A 15,857-nucleotide genomic window follows, 5' to 3' on the forward strand; every position below is an offset into this window, starting at 1 on the left:
GAATATAATATTCAATAAATCTAAACACTGTCTCCCATGCTTGTTCAATGAACAATTGATGAACATACACCTGTGGAACGGTCGTTAAGACACTAACAGGTTAAGGAGACGGTAGGCAATCAAGGTCACAGTTATGAAAACTTAGGACACTAAAGAGGCCTTTCTACTGACTGAAAAACACCAAAAGAAAAGATGCCCAGGTTCCCTGCTTATCTGCGTGAACGTGCATTAGGCATGCTGCAAGGAGGCATGAGGACTGCAGATGTGGCCAGGGCATTAAATTGCAATGTCCATACTGTGAGACGCCTAAAACAGCGCTACAGGGAGACGGGACGGACAGCTGATCGTCCTCGCAGTGGCTGACCACATGTAACAACACATGTAACAACAGGATCGGTACAGGATGGCAACAACAACTGCCCAAGTTACACCAGGAACGCACAACTCTTCCATCAGTGCTCAGACTGTCCGCAATAGGCTGAGAGAGGCTGGAATAAGGATTTGTAGGCCTATTGTAAACCAGGTCCCCATCAGACATCACCGTCAACAACGTCACCTATGGGCACAAACCCACCTTCGCTGGACCAGACAGGACTGGCAAAAAGTGCTCTTCACTGCAAGTCATGGTTTTGTCTCACCAGGGGTGATGGTAGGATTCACATTTATTGTCGAAGGAATGAGCATTACACCGAGGCCTGTACACTAGGGCGGGATCGATTGGGAGGTGGAGGGTCCGTCATGGTCTAGGGCGGTGTGTCACGGCATCATCGAACTGAGCTTGTGGTCATTGCAGGCAATCTCATCGCTGTGCATTACAGGGAAGACATCCTCCTCCCTCATGTGCTACCCTTCCTGCAGGCTCATCCTGACATGACGCTCCAGCATGACAATGCCACCAGCCATACTGCTCGTTCTGTGCGTGATATCCTGCAAGACAGGAATGTCAGTGTTCTGCCATGGCCAACGAAGAGCCCGGATATCAATCCCATTGAGCACATCTGGGACATGTTGGATCGGAGGGTGAGGGCTAGGGCCATTCCCCCCAGAAATGTCCGGGAACTTGCAGTTGGTGGAAGAGTGGGTAACATCTCACAGCAAGAACTGGTGCAGTCCATGAGGAGGAGATTCAGTACTTAATGCGGCTGATGGCCACACCAGATCCTGACTGTTACTTTTAATTTTGAACCCCACTTTGTTCAGGGACACATTATTCAATTTCTGTTAGTCACATGTCTGTGGAACTTTTTCAGTTTATGTCTCAATTGTTGAATATTATGTTCATACAAATATTTACACCCGTTAAGTTTCCTGAAAATAAACGCAATTGACAGTGAGAGGACGTTTCTTTTTTTTGTTGCCGAGTTTAGTACCTAACATCCGATTTGGACCAAATTTGTTTCTAACAATGAGTTAGAGATGAAGAATGCAAATACATGTTCAAATTCCACCCACGGACCCCCCACATCAATCACACCCCAATAACTAATATAAGTTATGTTTTGGCAGAGTGAATGTACAAATGCTTCCCCCATTCAAACACACACCAAAGCACGCCTCCAAGACCATAATCTCATTCTCAGTCACATTACCTCATGAGGAGAATTGAAACCGAGGCTAAATCATCAAGTTCAGCCCCACTTTAAAATGTTGAGAGTAAATAATTTTCCTAGAGACTGACTACCCTCAAAGAGAGCCTGGGGGGATTCAATAGACAGACTTGTCACACCCATTTATGGGGCTAGGGCAGTGATTTCACTGGTTTCTCAAGTGCCGCTGAGGATGGGTCGTGACCCTGCGACTGGGGGATTGTGACACATAAACAGCTGGTCAGTCTGACATATTCCCTTTGTCTCGACAATGGAACAGCTCAAAAGGCTGAGTGAAAGCCTGTCAGCCTAATCAGGTGAGAATGCAGCTCTCATCATTGTGTTACATAAGGAGCACATTGAGACAGGCTAACAAGGAGCCACACTGTTCCAGCCCGAGGTCACCAAGGTGTCATTCTGCATGCTTCTTCAATGCTGAGAAATCCAAGTATTTCACTCTTGACAATCAAAAGAGAAAGCCAAATCCATGCTAAACCTATGGACTTTAAAAAAAAAAACAATAGAGTGAGGGGATCATTAGAGAAATGCAACCACACATTTTTCAATGTGAATCCTGGGTCAAGTGGAAAGGGGATCGGATATAAAGGGCTCATTTGAGACTGCTGTATCAAGTGAAGACTGACACTTTAGTTTCTTTGGGAAGACAATCGAGCTCTACAATCATCTTATCAGACTGTATACAGAAGAACAAACAACAAGCTGATTACCTCCCTTTAGCAAATCACAAAGTATTCTAAATCGCATGGGCGCCGGACACAACTGGAGAATGACAAATACACTCGGAAAGCAACTCATTATTAAAAGCTGAGGAGCGAGGTCTAATGCTGCTGATTTTCTTTGGTTAGCACTGAGCTCTGTAATTTCAGGCTTTACCATGACTCAGAGGTCTGAGTTGGGCTAACCCCCCTTGCCTCATCCCCTCCCCCCTCCCTCCCTCAGCCAGAGATACCCAGTGAGTGTAATTAACACCTGCAGGGAACCAATCGCCTCCAGGGAATGGGTGGTGTGGTCATCGAACGAGCCACAGCCAGCCTGACTTGACAGTCTTGGGGATAATGTATAGCAGGCTTTCCGTTTTGACGTTCAGTCATTTCTTAACGCATAACCATAATTGTTAGCTTGGAACATAATGAATGTGCTCCCAGTTTAGTAAACGGCACCGAGCATGGGTTCTGTAAAAGCTCATATATCATACAGTACAGATTCAACATTGGCAGAAATCTAAGTTTTGCAGTATAAAATATATATATAAAAAAACATTGCTCCTGACCTACAATGAGAAAATGCTAATGTTTTCACACAAATTCAAATTAGATTCGTTTTGTTTTAACTTCACTTAATTACATCATTAAAAAAGAATTTCTATAGGCCAGGAACAGCAAGAGCAGCTGTGTGACCATGCTGTATGGTGTTCCGTAGTGCAGGCTGAATCGAATCCCCTATTTTATAAAAGTATAACTTTATTTTAAACTTACTTTATGTTAAAGTAATGTACAATCACTAGTGTACACCATGCATCTGCTGTAAGGTGAATTAATAAACCTAACCCCCAAAATCTAAACGTAAATTCTCTCTTCTAGGTGGGAGACAGCCGCGTGTACACAAACAACCTATACCGATAAACTCTTACCATGTAATTGTGTCGCAGTTTCTATCTACGTAACTACAATGTTGTTACATAGGGACAAGTTAAGGTACTGAAGAGTTATTCATTTAAGCACAGGAATTGCATGTGATGAGATCAAGCAAGAACCAAAACAGAGCTAGGGATCTAGTAAGGAGTGAACTCTGACCCAGTGCCAGGTCTCCTCTCCCCCACATTCACCACTCTCTCCAACAATGGCTTCGTCCCAAATGTCACCCTATTCCGGATGTACTGCATTCATTTTGACATTAGCCATTAGACCAGGTGTGCTGTTCATTGTAACACTAGTGCTGATACAGAATCTCGGTAAAGACCGGCTCTCACAAGCACACGTAGTGTGGATTCCCTGTAGAGTGTGCTGACAAGGCATTCTCAACAACCTCATTTTCATACTTGCACAACTGGTTCTGCGTCCTCACGCCCTGCAGTATCAGATGCGTAGCGCAAGCCAAACATGACCGAGCTATGGGTGAATTTAAATTAACACGCGTCTTTGCGGCTATTTTTTCTCTCTGACAGTACCATGCTATTTAGAATCACATGTACATGCCGGAGGTTTTCAACTGGAAAACATAACACCAATTTCCCCCTGTTTTCTATAATATAATATACAGAGAACGCAGACTGGAATAAAATATCTGCTCACTTGAGTTGCGCCGCTTTTGGTCCAGGGTAATAAACAATCAGAGACGAGGGATGAGACGGTTGAGGGAATAAGTTCTGGGAAAGGGTTTGGAAATGGGTCAGTCAGCAGAGTCTCCTCTCCCTCTTCACTCTTCCTGGAGAAAGGGAAAGAAGGAGTATATAAAACAGAGGCAGCCATGTTAATGCCATTGGGACCATAGATCAGACTGCTGGAGGACTGTCGGTCTGGAGCCTACAGAGAGAGTCATAGGGATCTCCTTAGCTTCTATCTGAGACATCAGATTTGACAGTCCATACCCAAACTAAAGCTTGCGTATGGCCAGCTTGTGTTCTATACCTCCTCTATTGTTGGGGCCTTTGATGAGGACAATGTGTCTTCTGTACATTCGAGGGGATCAGTATGACTGAACAGGTGATCCTCTCAGACAGACATGGCTGACGGCCAGTCACTGTGTCTGTGTTGCCGCCGCCGCCCCCACCCACCCCACACTCTCAGCCAGTCAGACGACACACCCAGCAGAGGGACAAACCGATATTTGATAAAATAGATAATGCACACTCCACCTCAGAGGACACTTAGAAATAGCACTTTGGAGCCTAGTTCTCTCCAAGTTAGCATTAATCCCATTAAATGCGACATTAATCAAGATAGAGTTTGGTGATACAGAATGTATAGAGGGAGTATCGGCTACAATCTGTATACCCATGTCGCCCTATTCATGCAGTGAATCCACAACTGAAATACTGTGTATAATCCTTCTGTTTATTTATGGATTTCTGATCGTGTCATGTACGAGGGTGCGGCCTTGATGGCCGTTCTGTTGTTTACTTCTCAAAGCGTGTCCATTTAATCCGTTCACATAAAAATCGTGCAGGGAAAAAAAAAAAAAAACTGTTCGTGTGGGAATGACCAGGCTGACAAAAGCGTCACCACATTCTCCGGTAGCAGCATGAGAAGATAGGAAACAGAGTTTATAAGTGAAGGCCTTGAATGGTAAAAAAAAAAAAAAAGGTGGCTCACGTTGACATTTCCTTACTGCTCTGTAAACACACAGCAGTTACTAAGTTACTAATTACAAGCAGAAAAGTAACAGGTGCTTGATTCGAGTCCAGTTCTTTCAGTGTACTATCCAAATTGGCTAAAACTATCCTCTCGTTGACAGTTGTGTGCTCACCACAAGTGTTTACAGGTACAAAGTCTACAGCTATTTTTCAACTGGGACTTCTGTGCCCTACCGGTGTGAACACAAAGGGTGTACTATTCCTCTGTAGGAGAGCACATTGTATGAGCTCACTAATCACATATGTTAAAGATTAACTTCAAGTAGTGAGTTACAGTATAAAGTAAGATAGTATTTCCTCCAAGAGCCTCAGCATATCTAACACATTTATGAGGCTTGTGTTTTAGACAGTTAATTGAAAACAGACTAAAAATAAGTTTGAAAAAAAAAACTGTAAATCACACTCATTCACAGCAGCCATTCCAAAGGAGAAATAAACCATACCTATTTCCTTTGCAGACAGCAGTCTTGGAGGGCTGGGCATTTGGTGGTTGTAAAGGACCATGCAAAGGGATGAGGGACGGGCTGGAAGAGCCACTCACATTACCCTTCCCACTCCCAAAAATCTCTGCTTTCTCTCCGAGGCAGCCAGAGGTGTGTATGTCTTCCAGTGTGTTATTCATATCACTCATGGGGGCCGGCTATTTCCAAGGCATCATCTGGAGCAGAGAAAAGAGACGAGCTGTTGGATTGGCGTGTAGAGTGTGCAGGGCAGTAGCAGAGCAGAGCAAAGTGAGAGCGGGAGCGAGAGCTGGCTGGGCTCCTCTGTCTGATCACAGCATACAGCAGACACAAGCTTCTCCGCAAGGCTCATCTGCTGCCCATGAGGCTGGCCCAGTGGGGCAAAATGAACCCTCCTACCAAAACATGATCCACCACAATAAAGTTATTTTTAACTCAATGACTCCCAAATGAGCCCTCTTCGCTTTGACACAGTGACATATTAAAATCCACCAATGTGTCTCTCTCCCCGTCTGGCTTTTCCCCCTGGTTTTAGTTGTTCATTTACCCTCTTTTTTTTCCACTTCTTGCATTTTGTTTTGAATTAAATGACAATTTTTTACTACCTGGAAAGCAGACCTGCACACAAAGCACACTTACACAAAGGGCTGTTCGTTGTCGGTATGCAACGTATCTCTGTAATGAGTCCTGGAGGTTTGCCAGACTGTAAGACCAAGTGTTCCTTTGTCACAGACTTCACACTGAGGTCCCGACTCCACTTTAAACTGAACCCTGTGCTGGACTGGATGCATGTGGAGAGTATCCCAGACAGAGTGACTCAGCTGTGGTATGGTGGGCTGTGGCGTGGTAGTCTGTCATTCTGTGATAGCCAGCCAGGCATTATGTGTGTGTGGGGGGGGGGGGGGGGGGGGGGGTTGACACGATAACATCTATCTGAAAAGGTAATGTGTAGCAGAGACTGGGCTGGGGTTGAGAGGCTACTGTAGATAATGACTGCCTGCATGTGATTAAGGTAACATCTGGTCGCAGTAGCAGTTTACTTAGATTGCAGAAATCTAGATGACAGAATTTCAGTCAATACAAAATGTAGCAAATGTTTTTAACTGGGTATTTCCATGTAAAAAGCACCATTAGCACCAAAGTCAAGTTTTGGGGAAATGAAAGCATTTGTACATTTTTTCTACCATTTTACATCCTAAAAATGTGGAATAAGAAAAGGCTTTGATTGCTGGTCAAACAAAAAATGTATTTAAAAAAAAAGGTACTATACAGTGCATTCAGAAAGTATTCAGACCCCTTGACTTTGTCCAAATGTTCTTACATTACAGCCTTATTGGTGAAATTGTATCCCTCCCTCAATCTACACACAATAGCCAATAATGACAAAGTAAAAACAGCTTTGTATGTGCAAATTTATAAAAATAAAAACTCAGTACATTGAAGAACCTTTGGCAGCGATTACAGCCTTCTTGGGTATGATGCTATAAGATTGGCACACCTGTATTTGGAGAGTTTCTCCCATTCTTCTCTGCAGATCCTCTCAAGCATCGCTGCACAGCTATTTTCAGGTCTCTCCAGAGATGTTTGATCGGGTTCAAGTCTGGGCTCTGGCTGGACCACTCAAGGACATTGAAAGACTTGTCCCGAAGACACTCCTGCATTGTCTTGGCCTTTGTGCTTAGGGTCATTGTCCTGTTAGAAGGTGAACCTTCGCCCCAATCTGAGGTCCTGAGCAGGTTTTCATGAAGGACCTCTCTGTACTTTGCTCCGTTCAGCTTTCCCCTCGATCCTGACTAGTCTCCCAATCCCTGCTGCTGAAAAACAGCAGTGCCATTTGGGAAGCGGGAGCTGTGAGCCTCCAGTAATGCACTCCCAGTGTAAAGGAGCCCGAGCTAACTGCACTGTCACAATAACACAGCTCCACCTGGCTTAGGCTACCTTTTCACTTAGACACACCATCAAATGAAAAGGCCCGCCTCTCTGGAGAGCACCACTGACAAAGCATGACACCAACAAAACAGGAAACCATCAAATAAAAAAGGACAGAAGTGACATGCAAGTTTTTGTAAAGGTGAAAGTGAATAGTCCCATGCTTATTCAGATGCATTAAGCAGCGCAATAGTGATTTAGTGTAGTGCATATGTGTGCCTGCGAGAGAGAGATGACACATACAGATAGAAAAATAACAAACGACAGCGTAAGAGAGAGACTACTCAAACAATCGATCTGGGGGTCCTCCAGTGGCAAAGTCCGAGACAAGGACACTTAGGCCGAGCAGCATGGGCTGTCCAAAAATAACCCTGGACTGATGCACATTCTTTCGCTATCAGTCAATGCAAATGCTTTCTAATTACATTAGTAGAAGATGAGAGCCAAAGCTATTTTAGTAGTCCGTGACAATCTCCCAGTCTTGCCACCACGGCAGTCCCAAAATAAGACAATAGCTGGTGAAAGCCGAGGTAAATTCTCTGTGTGCATTATGGATGAGGAGCAATGGTCGAGTAAGAGATGTCGAGCACTTATGACTTCATGTAAAGCGAACGGGCCAGTCACACAGTAGCGTCGGCACCCGTTTCGTTCCTTAACCGTGACCTAGGTCGTTCCTTTCATTGCACATACATGCACTGAAACAAAGCCATATTAGTGCTCTTTCTCCGAGGTCATATTGCATTCTCACGCCTTCAGCAGCCCCACTGAAAGTGATCCCCTCTCAGTTCTCGATCCGACACGAAGACCGTCCACAGCAATAGACTGACGTTGTCGGAAAACAGTCTGCCTGGTCAAGCCTACATCCAGGGTAAGAATTACAGTTACGTGTCATCGGCATGTCTTTGGTGTTGAGGAGTTTAGAGTAGCTAGATCAACATGGCCATGTATTGTCGTCACAAACCTGTTGTGCGCTTCTCGTTCCCCAGTTCACTGTTCTTACTGAATATCCTAGTCCCACTCACCTCACGGTCACGAGGGGAGTACAGGTGAGCTCCAACCAATGTTCCAGTAGGTTAGCTGCTCCTACAGAGAGGAGTTGGGCAGGTACAGTAACGTAGTGTTTACGATGTCACAGCTGGTTTTGTAAGGAAAAGGCAAATTTATGACAGAACCTCGCAAAGACAAAACAAATCTCAGGTGACTTTCGTCAAGGTTGCCTGCTTATCGTTGTAGCTGAAAAACCAGGAGCGGGTAGAATAGGAAGTAATTGAGCAAACACTATCCTCATCATCATCAATTATTTTTTGTCTTCGGAGCAGCATACTGCACCACATCTATTTCCAGCCACACATGCAAGGGGCACTTGCACTTATGGAAAGTGCAGAAACAGTTATTCTTAGATGGTCACGTAGAAACATAATTGCGCATTACAAAACACAGCACACATCACACACCAACTCACTCATTTGACCTTTACAGCACAACTTACAACATCAGCTGCTCTAATGGGGGACATCACAGAATGGAAATAGCAAACTGGCTTTCTTTTCTAATCCTTCATCCTCTGTTGACGCAGAAAAGGGGACAGCTATAATACCGCAATCTATCACCCCTTGGAGTCCCAGTTTGAACAAAATGCTCTGATTCACAAAAACCAAGACAATTTAGTTGATTGGAGAGAAATGTTGTATGAGCCATTACGTGCATGACTGAGCAGCCAAAACACCTCATGCTGCTGGATTAACAATAGACAAAAACCCTGTGACAAAACAGTTTTATGTAACTTGGTTGTTTTGCCCCAACTCAAGAAGTGCCGAAGCTAAAAGCAGAAGAATCCAATGCTAGGTGCAACAGGCAGATTACAGTTAGATCTAAATTTAATGTGAAATATAATATTATGTGATATAATGTTACCTACCTCCAAATCAGTCATGTCTAGGTAGGCTGCATTAAAGTAAAGTAACTACGGGGGTGGAAGGGTAGGATGGGGGACACAAAGAGAGAGGGGGGGGGGGGGGGGGGGGGGGGGGGGTAGCGAGAGAGAGTGAGAAGGGGCAGAGAGACCATTAGAATCTCTACACATTGTCTGCAATTTACAGATCACGTTCCACCACTCACTGTAGCACTTTGAGACAGTCACAAATCCAAATGTATTATTATTATTCATTACCAAGACTGCGTCTACCTCCGTTGAATTCTGTCCCGAGTCATGTCAGATGAAGAATGAAAAAAATACATCTGGCACCAGACATTCAGTACCAATGGTGTCATGAGGATTTTCATTCCTCCTGGGTATAAATCTGTGATCTGTTAGATCTCACTAATGATTTGGCAAGTCGATCATTACGACTGAACAAGTCAGTTATATATTACAGTTTCGCAGGAGGTTCTGAAAATACATCCCAACTAGTAGATGAAAGGCCTGAAAGTATTTTCTTAATATATGATTATTATTACCTTGAAATGTGAAACTTAAAAAGTGAAGAACACACAATAATAACTGATAATGATGAATTCCTAAGTCTATCAGCTAATAGGCCTAATGTGAATGAGCAACTTAATTGCTTTACAAATCACATCTAAAAGCAGGGAAAAGGCTGCTAGCTTCAGTGATCCCAGATTTACTGACCTGCAATGGATAACAGATTTGCCAAACGAGGCAACAAAAAAATTCTAACCAACGTAGACTATTCTTAATTTAAATACAGTAGTAATCTTACTTTTCTAATCCATGTAGAATTTACTTGAATAGCAACAACAAAAAAAGCACAAATACTGTGCTTTAAAGGAATAATACCTAAACAGTATATTTAGTGATACAGTCGCTGTTAAATTAGCATTCTTTTATTTTACAAAATCCATCAGTTGGGCAAACTACCATCTGTAAAGTTCTCAGTTAATACCAGGTTCACATGCCCTTGTATTAAACCGCATGAACTCAGGCGTACAAAAGATCGAGATATCCCATAATGTAACATTAACAGGCACCCGGTTCGAGCAAACACACTTCGCAAACTCTAGGAGAAAAAGACTTGAAACGTGTAGACAAAAGGAGCTATATCTGTACAGCATAGCCTGCTCCCAGAGTGTGTACTAAAAGCTCTAGGAATGAAGAGGTTTTAGCCTCTGAGTGTAGTGCAGGAGGAGATAAGTGGATATTTTAGAGGTCTCCTTATCAACTACTAAAAATACACACCCTTTCTTGCTGAATATTACACGAGGCAATAACCAGCAATGAGTTTCTAACCTATCCTGGGTTTGGAAGCAGAAGTGTTTTGTTTTCTCTCCAAATGATTTCATTCCTACTGGCTATGCACCAAGTGTATCATGCTTCTTTTAAAACATTCAAAATTGTCTATATTGTTAAATGAATAAAAACAAATGGTAGAGTTTGGGTTTAGGCATTAGTGTTAGCAACGTGGTTATAGTTTAAAAAACATTTTTTATGACTGTGTCTTTGCCAGCTAGACCACTTTGCATAGCTGCCTCCAGAACAAGATTCATGCCGAAAAACGCTGACCTGCCTGTAGCCAATATGGATTTCAATGTCAAGCCACGACTCAGTCACTTCCTTCGACTGACGCCAGATGGCAGTAGCATAAGTGTTGAAGTGACGTTTTTTTCTATGCATTTTACGGAACAGTAGACCTACTGAGATGTGAAATAAAGCGCTATAGTAGCCTATGTGTAATGTCCATAATGCCACAAAGTAAACAAAACAAAATGAAAAGGATTACAAAAGGGAAATAGCTTGAATTATGAATGTATAATGGAGGGGTTACAGCCCTACAGGCTTTAGTTAGTTATTTTGCATAACTTTCAAATTCACATTTGAAGATGCAACAGGGTAGGCTACATCAATTCAATGACAAGACAGGTAGGCTGCACGTGTCTTACCTTTGCTGGCATATTGCACAGGAACATGCTTCACTGACCACAGATATTGACCGTCTGAAAATAAGATCCAGCCAACATAAGAATCTCACAAGGACTTAAAACGCAAATGTCTGTCGAGGACAAAAAGTAACCATCTAGACAGTAGGCTAGCTATCTGTCCAAATCCTACAATTAGCCTACATAAGTGTTCCCTAAAAAAAACGGTTCATTGTGACATATCCTACCTGCTACTCGCTGAAATAACGTTACTGCATATTGATTCCTCGCTCGTCTTCATCGCTGTCCTGGATGTCTGCGTGGCGTGCTCATCTCGTCCACGCGATCTCCCTAGACAGGTGTTTATATTTACTCCCGCGTTACGTCATGCACAACCCTCACGTTTTTACCTGGAAGAGGTCTCACTGAGATCCTGCCTGAAAAAGTTTCAAGTTTGCAGAGAAGTATCAAGTTAGACTTTATTTAATTTTTTTGTGCAACCTGGCCTGCAAGGCAATTCGTATAATCCGGGACGTTTTTTTTTATATCACTCTATTTAATATATGTTAAATTATGTTGTTTTGTCCAGTTTAATTGTGATGGGATTGTGAGTTGTATGCTATGTACTGCACTTCACTTACTGGCCATTTTTTACTGCTAATAACATTGTCTTCTGTGTCGGATTTCTTTGCAATTCAGTGTTCAACTTACATTAAAAAATGTTCAGTGGGAAACACTCATGGATTGTCAATAGAATACTTTAATATACGCGACAGTAACCTTTATTCATAACAGCATCATATGTTCTGAGAAATACTCTACATACCAGTGTGTCTGGGCACAGCTTTATCAAAGTCAAATGAGTAACACAAAATACAAAATGGACTGAGGGATTTATAAGTATCACTTTCAGGTCCATCAAATTGAACCTCTTCAAAATGAAAGACAGTATTAAAATAGGCTACTGTATTTTCTCGATGACAATTACAATTGAATATGGAAACTAATAATATACTGTCTTTGGACAAAATAACACACGTGAAAAGTAGAATATGCATCAAATTTGAAATAGAAATTGTGAATAATAATACAAACAATTATTTCATAATAACAATAATAATAATAATAATCTACTTAGTTATTTTTTGTCAAAAAACAGAAAAGTAGTCTTTTCTACAGTTTGTAGGTTGTTAAGACTAGCAACAGAGGTCGTAAAAAAACTCAAACAAAGTTTATATTCCTCTTTCCTCAGCTCATGCTCGAACAGACTCCAGGGCAGGACATCAGGCTCCTAAAAAGACAAAAGAGGGAACTTGAAACCTAACTCAACGCAATGATACATACATTATATAGGCACTCAGACTACATGAAATAAACACTGTCGCAGCTGTACCACCATGTTATTGTACAGTCTAGTGCTTACTGTAGATGTCTCCGTTGATCCATTACTTCTCAGCTCCTCTCCCCACACACACTGAGCCACTGCTCAGGGTCACTCTGGCCTGCCATCTGAACAGTCATGTTGTCACTGGCTGGGCCACCGCTCAGGTCCCCCCTTCCCTGGAGCTCCAAGCCTTTGTTCTCCTCCCCCTCTCCATTGTCACTTCCCTGTGCTCATCAGGGAAGACACAATGCACGCCATCATTCAAAACTCAGGACTGAGTGTGCCAGTCAACACTGAGGAAACTGGAAAGACACTGCTGTACCTGCTGCATATACGCCAACTATCTGTACAACACGAGTATAGGCCTAGTACAGAGAGTCCTTCAGGAATAAATATGGAAAAAGACATGTGCTCAGGCTATTAACAAGGATATAAAAAGTGTTCCCTACTGGATCACAGGGACCAGCACATCAATGACACACAGGCACACTGGCCCAGTCTCTTAGGGAGGGGACCGTGTCACAGGTCAATGTACAATACTAAGAGGTAGGATACGCAGCTAGGATTGTTTACCAGGCCACAAACTCGGAACAAACGCTTATTGTAGACCGTTCCAATTTCATTGTGAGAAAATTGTATATACATTCTCAGAGAGGAGTACATCTCCCATTTCCTGTGTTATTCAACAGTCTCAAAGCTGACCCTAAAGGACATGGGAAAACAGCAGACTGGAGACTTCATCTGAGGGTAGTCTAATGGTTAAAGAGATAGCACTGACAATGAAACATTGATCACTTTTCAAATCGGCTAGAAAGTGAGATTCTACTGCAAATTGTTTTTTTAAAGTAGGCATATGCTTTGAACTTTAAAACAAGTATCAAAGAAATTAACATTTAAGCCTAACATTCTATGGGAAAAGCAACTCTTTGGGTTTTATGTCATTTCAGAGTTTAGAGAACTGTGAATATAAATATCCAGATTCCTACTGTATGTTCTAATATTGAAAATACAGAGTCTCATATAGAGGAAGCACATAACACAAAACATCTGCAACAACTCACCATAGCCACACCACGTGGTCCTTTAGGATCATTGACTAAAAAGCGGCTTGTGATTGGGTAGAATGGTGGCAAGCGAGGAGAGGGTGAGGTGGAGTCTGTGGATAAGGACTGGGACCTTTTGACCGCCGAGGAGACAGCCTGGGCAAAACGGGACGGGGTCGTAGGAGAGTAGGGCTTGGGAGCAGCAAAACTCCTCAGCTTCTCCAGGCTCAGCCCTGGGGATTGGGGTGCCCTGGCAGGACTGGGCCATGGAGATGGCACACTTGGCTCCATGTCAACTACATCAGCGCCCTCTGATGTCTCCTCCTCCCACTGCACCGGAGGAGGGAAGCTGTCCTCCTCCACTAGCTGCAGTGCCTGCGCTGCTGCTGCTGCCACTAGACTGCCTGGAGCCTCCCTCTGGCCAGCGCCAGGACTGGCATTCAAACTTTTCACTGCCGCCGAGGTTACATAATACCCAGGTGTTCTTTTGTGCTGTGGCAAGCGGAAAGAGCCAGGCTTGGGTTTAGTTGCGGGTGGAATTTTCATCTCCGTGACCTCTGCTATTAAGCCTGCTTGGTCTCCCCCACTAGAGGGGGATGGAATCTTGTCATCTCCTGCAGGAAGTATTCTTGTTGGTGTTGGGGGGGAGTGAATAGGCTCAACCACATTGCTATTTACAGTGTTCTTACTACTTCTACTAGTAGTAGTAGTAGTAGTAGTAGTAGTGGTGGTGGGGACTTGCTGAGATACGGAAGACTCCAAAGGTACAATAGACTGCAGCTCGGTCTGTTCTGCTGTGACCTGTAACTGCTCAGCCTGTGTAGTGCGGTCTTTGAGTTCAAGTGAACCTACTTCCTTCTCGAGAGCCACGTTGGGGGATTCCAACATCAGCTCCAGCTCAAAGTTTCTCAGTTTCTCCAAAGTCTTGTGAGGCACGATAGTGTACGTAGTCATCCCCACCTTGGGGATGTAGTCCCTGGTCAGCTCATTGGATGGCTTCGGAGGGGCCGGGCCACTTTGAGTGGACGTTTGGTACTGAGGGGCTGCTGAGGCAGGAGATAAGGCAGGTGTGATGGGGTCAGCAGGGATCAGCAGCTCCTCTGTAGATGTGGCCATGTCCTTCTTCAGCCCCACCGTTCCAGAGGTAGAGGCTTTAGAAGGGGGAGGCACTTCCTGTTGTCGGGGTGTTGACACAGGACATGGTGGTGTGAGATCGGTCTGGACCTGGGCATCCTCAGCAGGGGGACAGGGGGTGCTTGTGGCCACTGGCCGTTCACGATAGTAGGGGTCAGTGTCCAGCTGATCTGAGGCCTGTGTTCCTGTACTCTGTGTCATAGGCTGGGCTGCTGGTGGGCTGATAGTATGAGAGCTCTCAGTACTACATTCACCTTTGACCCCATCTTGTGTTGTGTAATCTTCACATGGCAAGTCTGTCTGACCACCTATTTCCTCAGCTTGGCAAGGAGGGCTTTCTGGAGAAGATGAAAAAAAACAGTAGACAATGATCTTGCCAACTTTGCCACTAAAGCTATTTCATCCATAGTTAACACATTAATGTACATTGAACAAAAATATAAACGTAACATGTAAAGTGTTGGTCCCATGTTTCATGAGCAGAAATGAAAAAATCCCAGACATGTTCCATAAAGCTTATTTCTCTCAAATGTTGTGCACAAATTTCTTTACATCCCTATTGGCGAGCATTGCTCCTTTGCCAAGATAATCCATCCACCTGACAGGTGTGGCATATCAAGAAGCGGATTAAACAGCATGATCGTTACACAAGTGCACCTTATGCTGGGGACAACAAAAGGCCACTCTAAAAATGTGAAGTTTGTCACACAACACAATGCCACAGATGCTTCAGGTTTTGAGGTAGCATGCAATTTGCATGCTGACTGCAGGAATGTCCACCAGAGCTTTTGCCAGAGAATTGAAAGTTAATTTCTACACCATAAGCTGCCTCCAATATGGTTTTAGAGAATTTGGCAGTACGTCCAACCGGCCTCACAACCGCAGAACACGTGTAACCACGCCAGCCAAGGACCTCTTTATATTTTTGTTCAGTATATTTGAATTCATCGCTACTTGCAAACATACCATCTGCAGCTTCAGATGTGTCCATCTCGGCAATCAGCATGGGATCCGTGCGCTCAGTGTTGTTCACCATGCTGTGCACTAGTCTGTCAAAAACAGAAGTTATGAAAA

At 43.6% G+C, this 15,857-nt stretch overlaps 2 protein-coding genes across 13 annotated transcripts in view; both read right to left on the bottom strand.

The window, feature by feature from the left end:
• LOC109866259 (growth factor receptor-bound protein 14) overlaps nucleotides 1–11,600 on the bottom strand; it is a 45,950-nt gene extending 34,350 nt beyond the window's left edge. Inside the window, exons 1-5 of one of the 9 annotated variants that reach the window (XM_020454838.2) lie at nucleotides 11,471–11,563; nucleotides 11,247–11,300; nucleotides 9,268–9,312; nucleotides 5,403–5,617; nucleotides 3,899–4,031 (exon numbers count right to left, since the gene is read on the bottom strand). In XM_020454838.2, the coding sequence (XP_020310427.1) occupies nucleotides 3,899–4,031; nucleotides 5,403–5,590 (321 nt within the window). In that variant the 5' untranslated portion in view covers nucleotides 5,591–5,617; nucleotides 9,268–9,312; nucleotides 11,247–11,300; nucleotides 11,471–11,563. Of the gene's footprint in view, nucleotides 1–3,898; nucleotides 4,032–5,402; nucleotides 5,618–6,059; nucleotides 6,269–9,267; nucleotides 9,313–11,246; nucleotides 11,301–11,470 lie in introns of those variants that run through there. The other 8 variants (XM_020454829.2, XM_031794680.1, XM_031794664.1 and 5 more) reach the window with 8 other exon arrangements.
• Nucleotides 11,601–11,962: 362 nt separating this feature from the next.
• LOC109866291 (cordon-bleu protein-like 1) overlaps nucleotides 11,963–15,857 on the bottom strand; it is a 48,141-nt gene continuing 44,246 nt past the window's right edge. For all 4 annotated transcript variants that reach the window (XM_031794696.1, XM_031794704.1, XM_031794715.1 and 1 more), the window contains 4 exons: nucleotides 15,750–15,832; nucleotides 13,668–15,121; nucleotides 12,646–12,830; nucleotides 11,963–12,513 (listed from right to left, as the gene is read on the bottom strand). In XM_031794696.1, the coding sequence (XP_031650556.1) occupies nucleotides 12,675–12,830; nucleotides 13,668–15,121; nucleotides 15,750–15,832 (1,693 nt within the window). In that variant the 3' untranslated portion in view covers nucleotides 11,963–12,513; nucleotides 12,646–12,674. The remainder of the gene's footprint in view (nucleotides 12,514–12,645; nucleotides 12,831–13,667; nucleotides 15,122–15,749; nucleotides 15,833–15,857) is intronic.

The sequence above is a fragment of the Oncorhynchus kisutch genome, linkage group LG2, assembly GCF_002021735.2.
Source record: "Oncorhynchus kisutch isolate 150728-3 linkage group LG2, Okis_V2, whole genome shotgun sequence".
NCBI classification, from domain to species: Eukaryota; Metazoa; Chordata; class Actinopteri; order Salmoniformes; family Salmonidae; genus Oncorhynchus; species Oncorhynchus kisutch.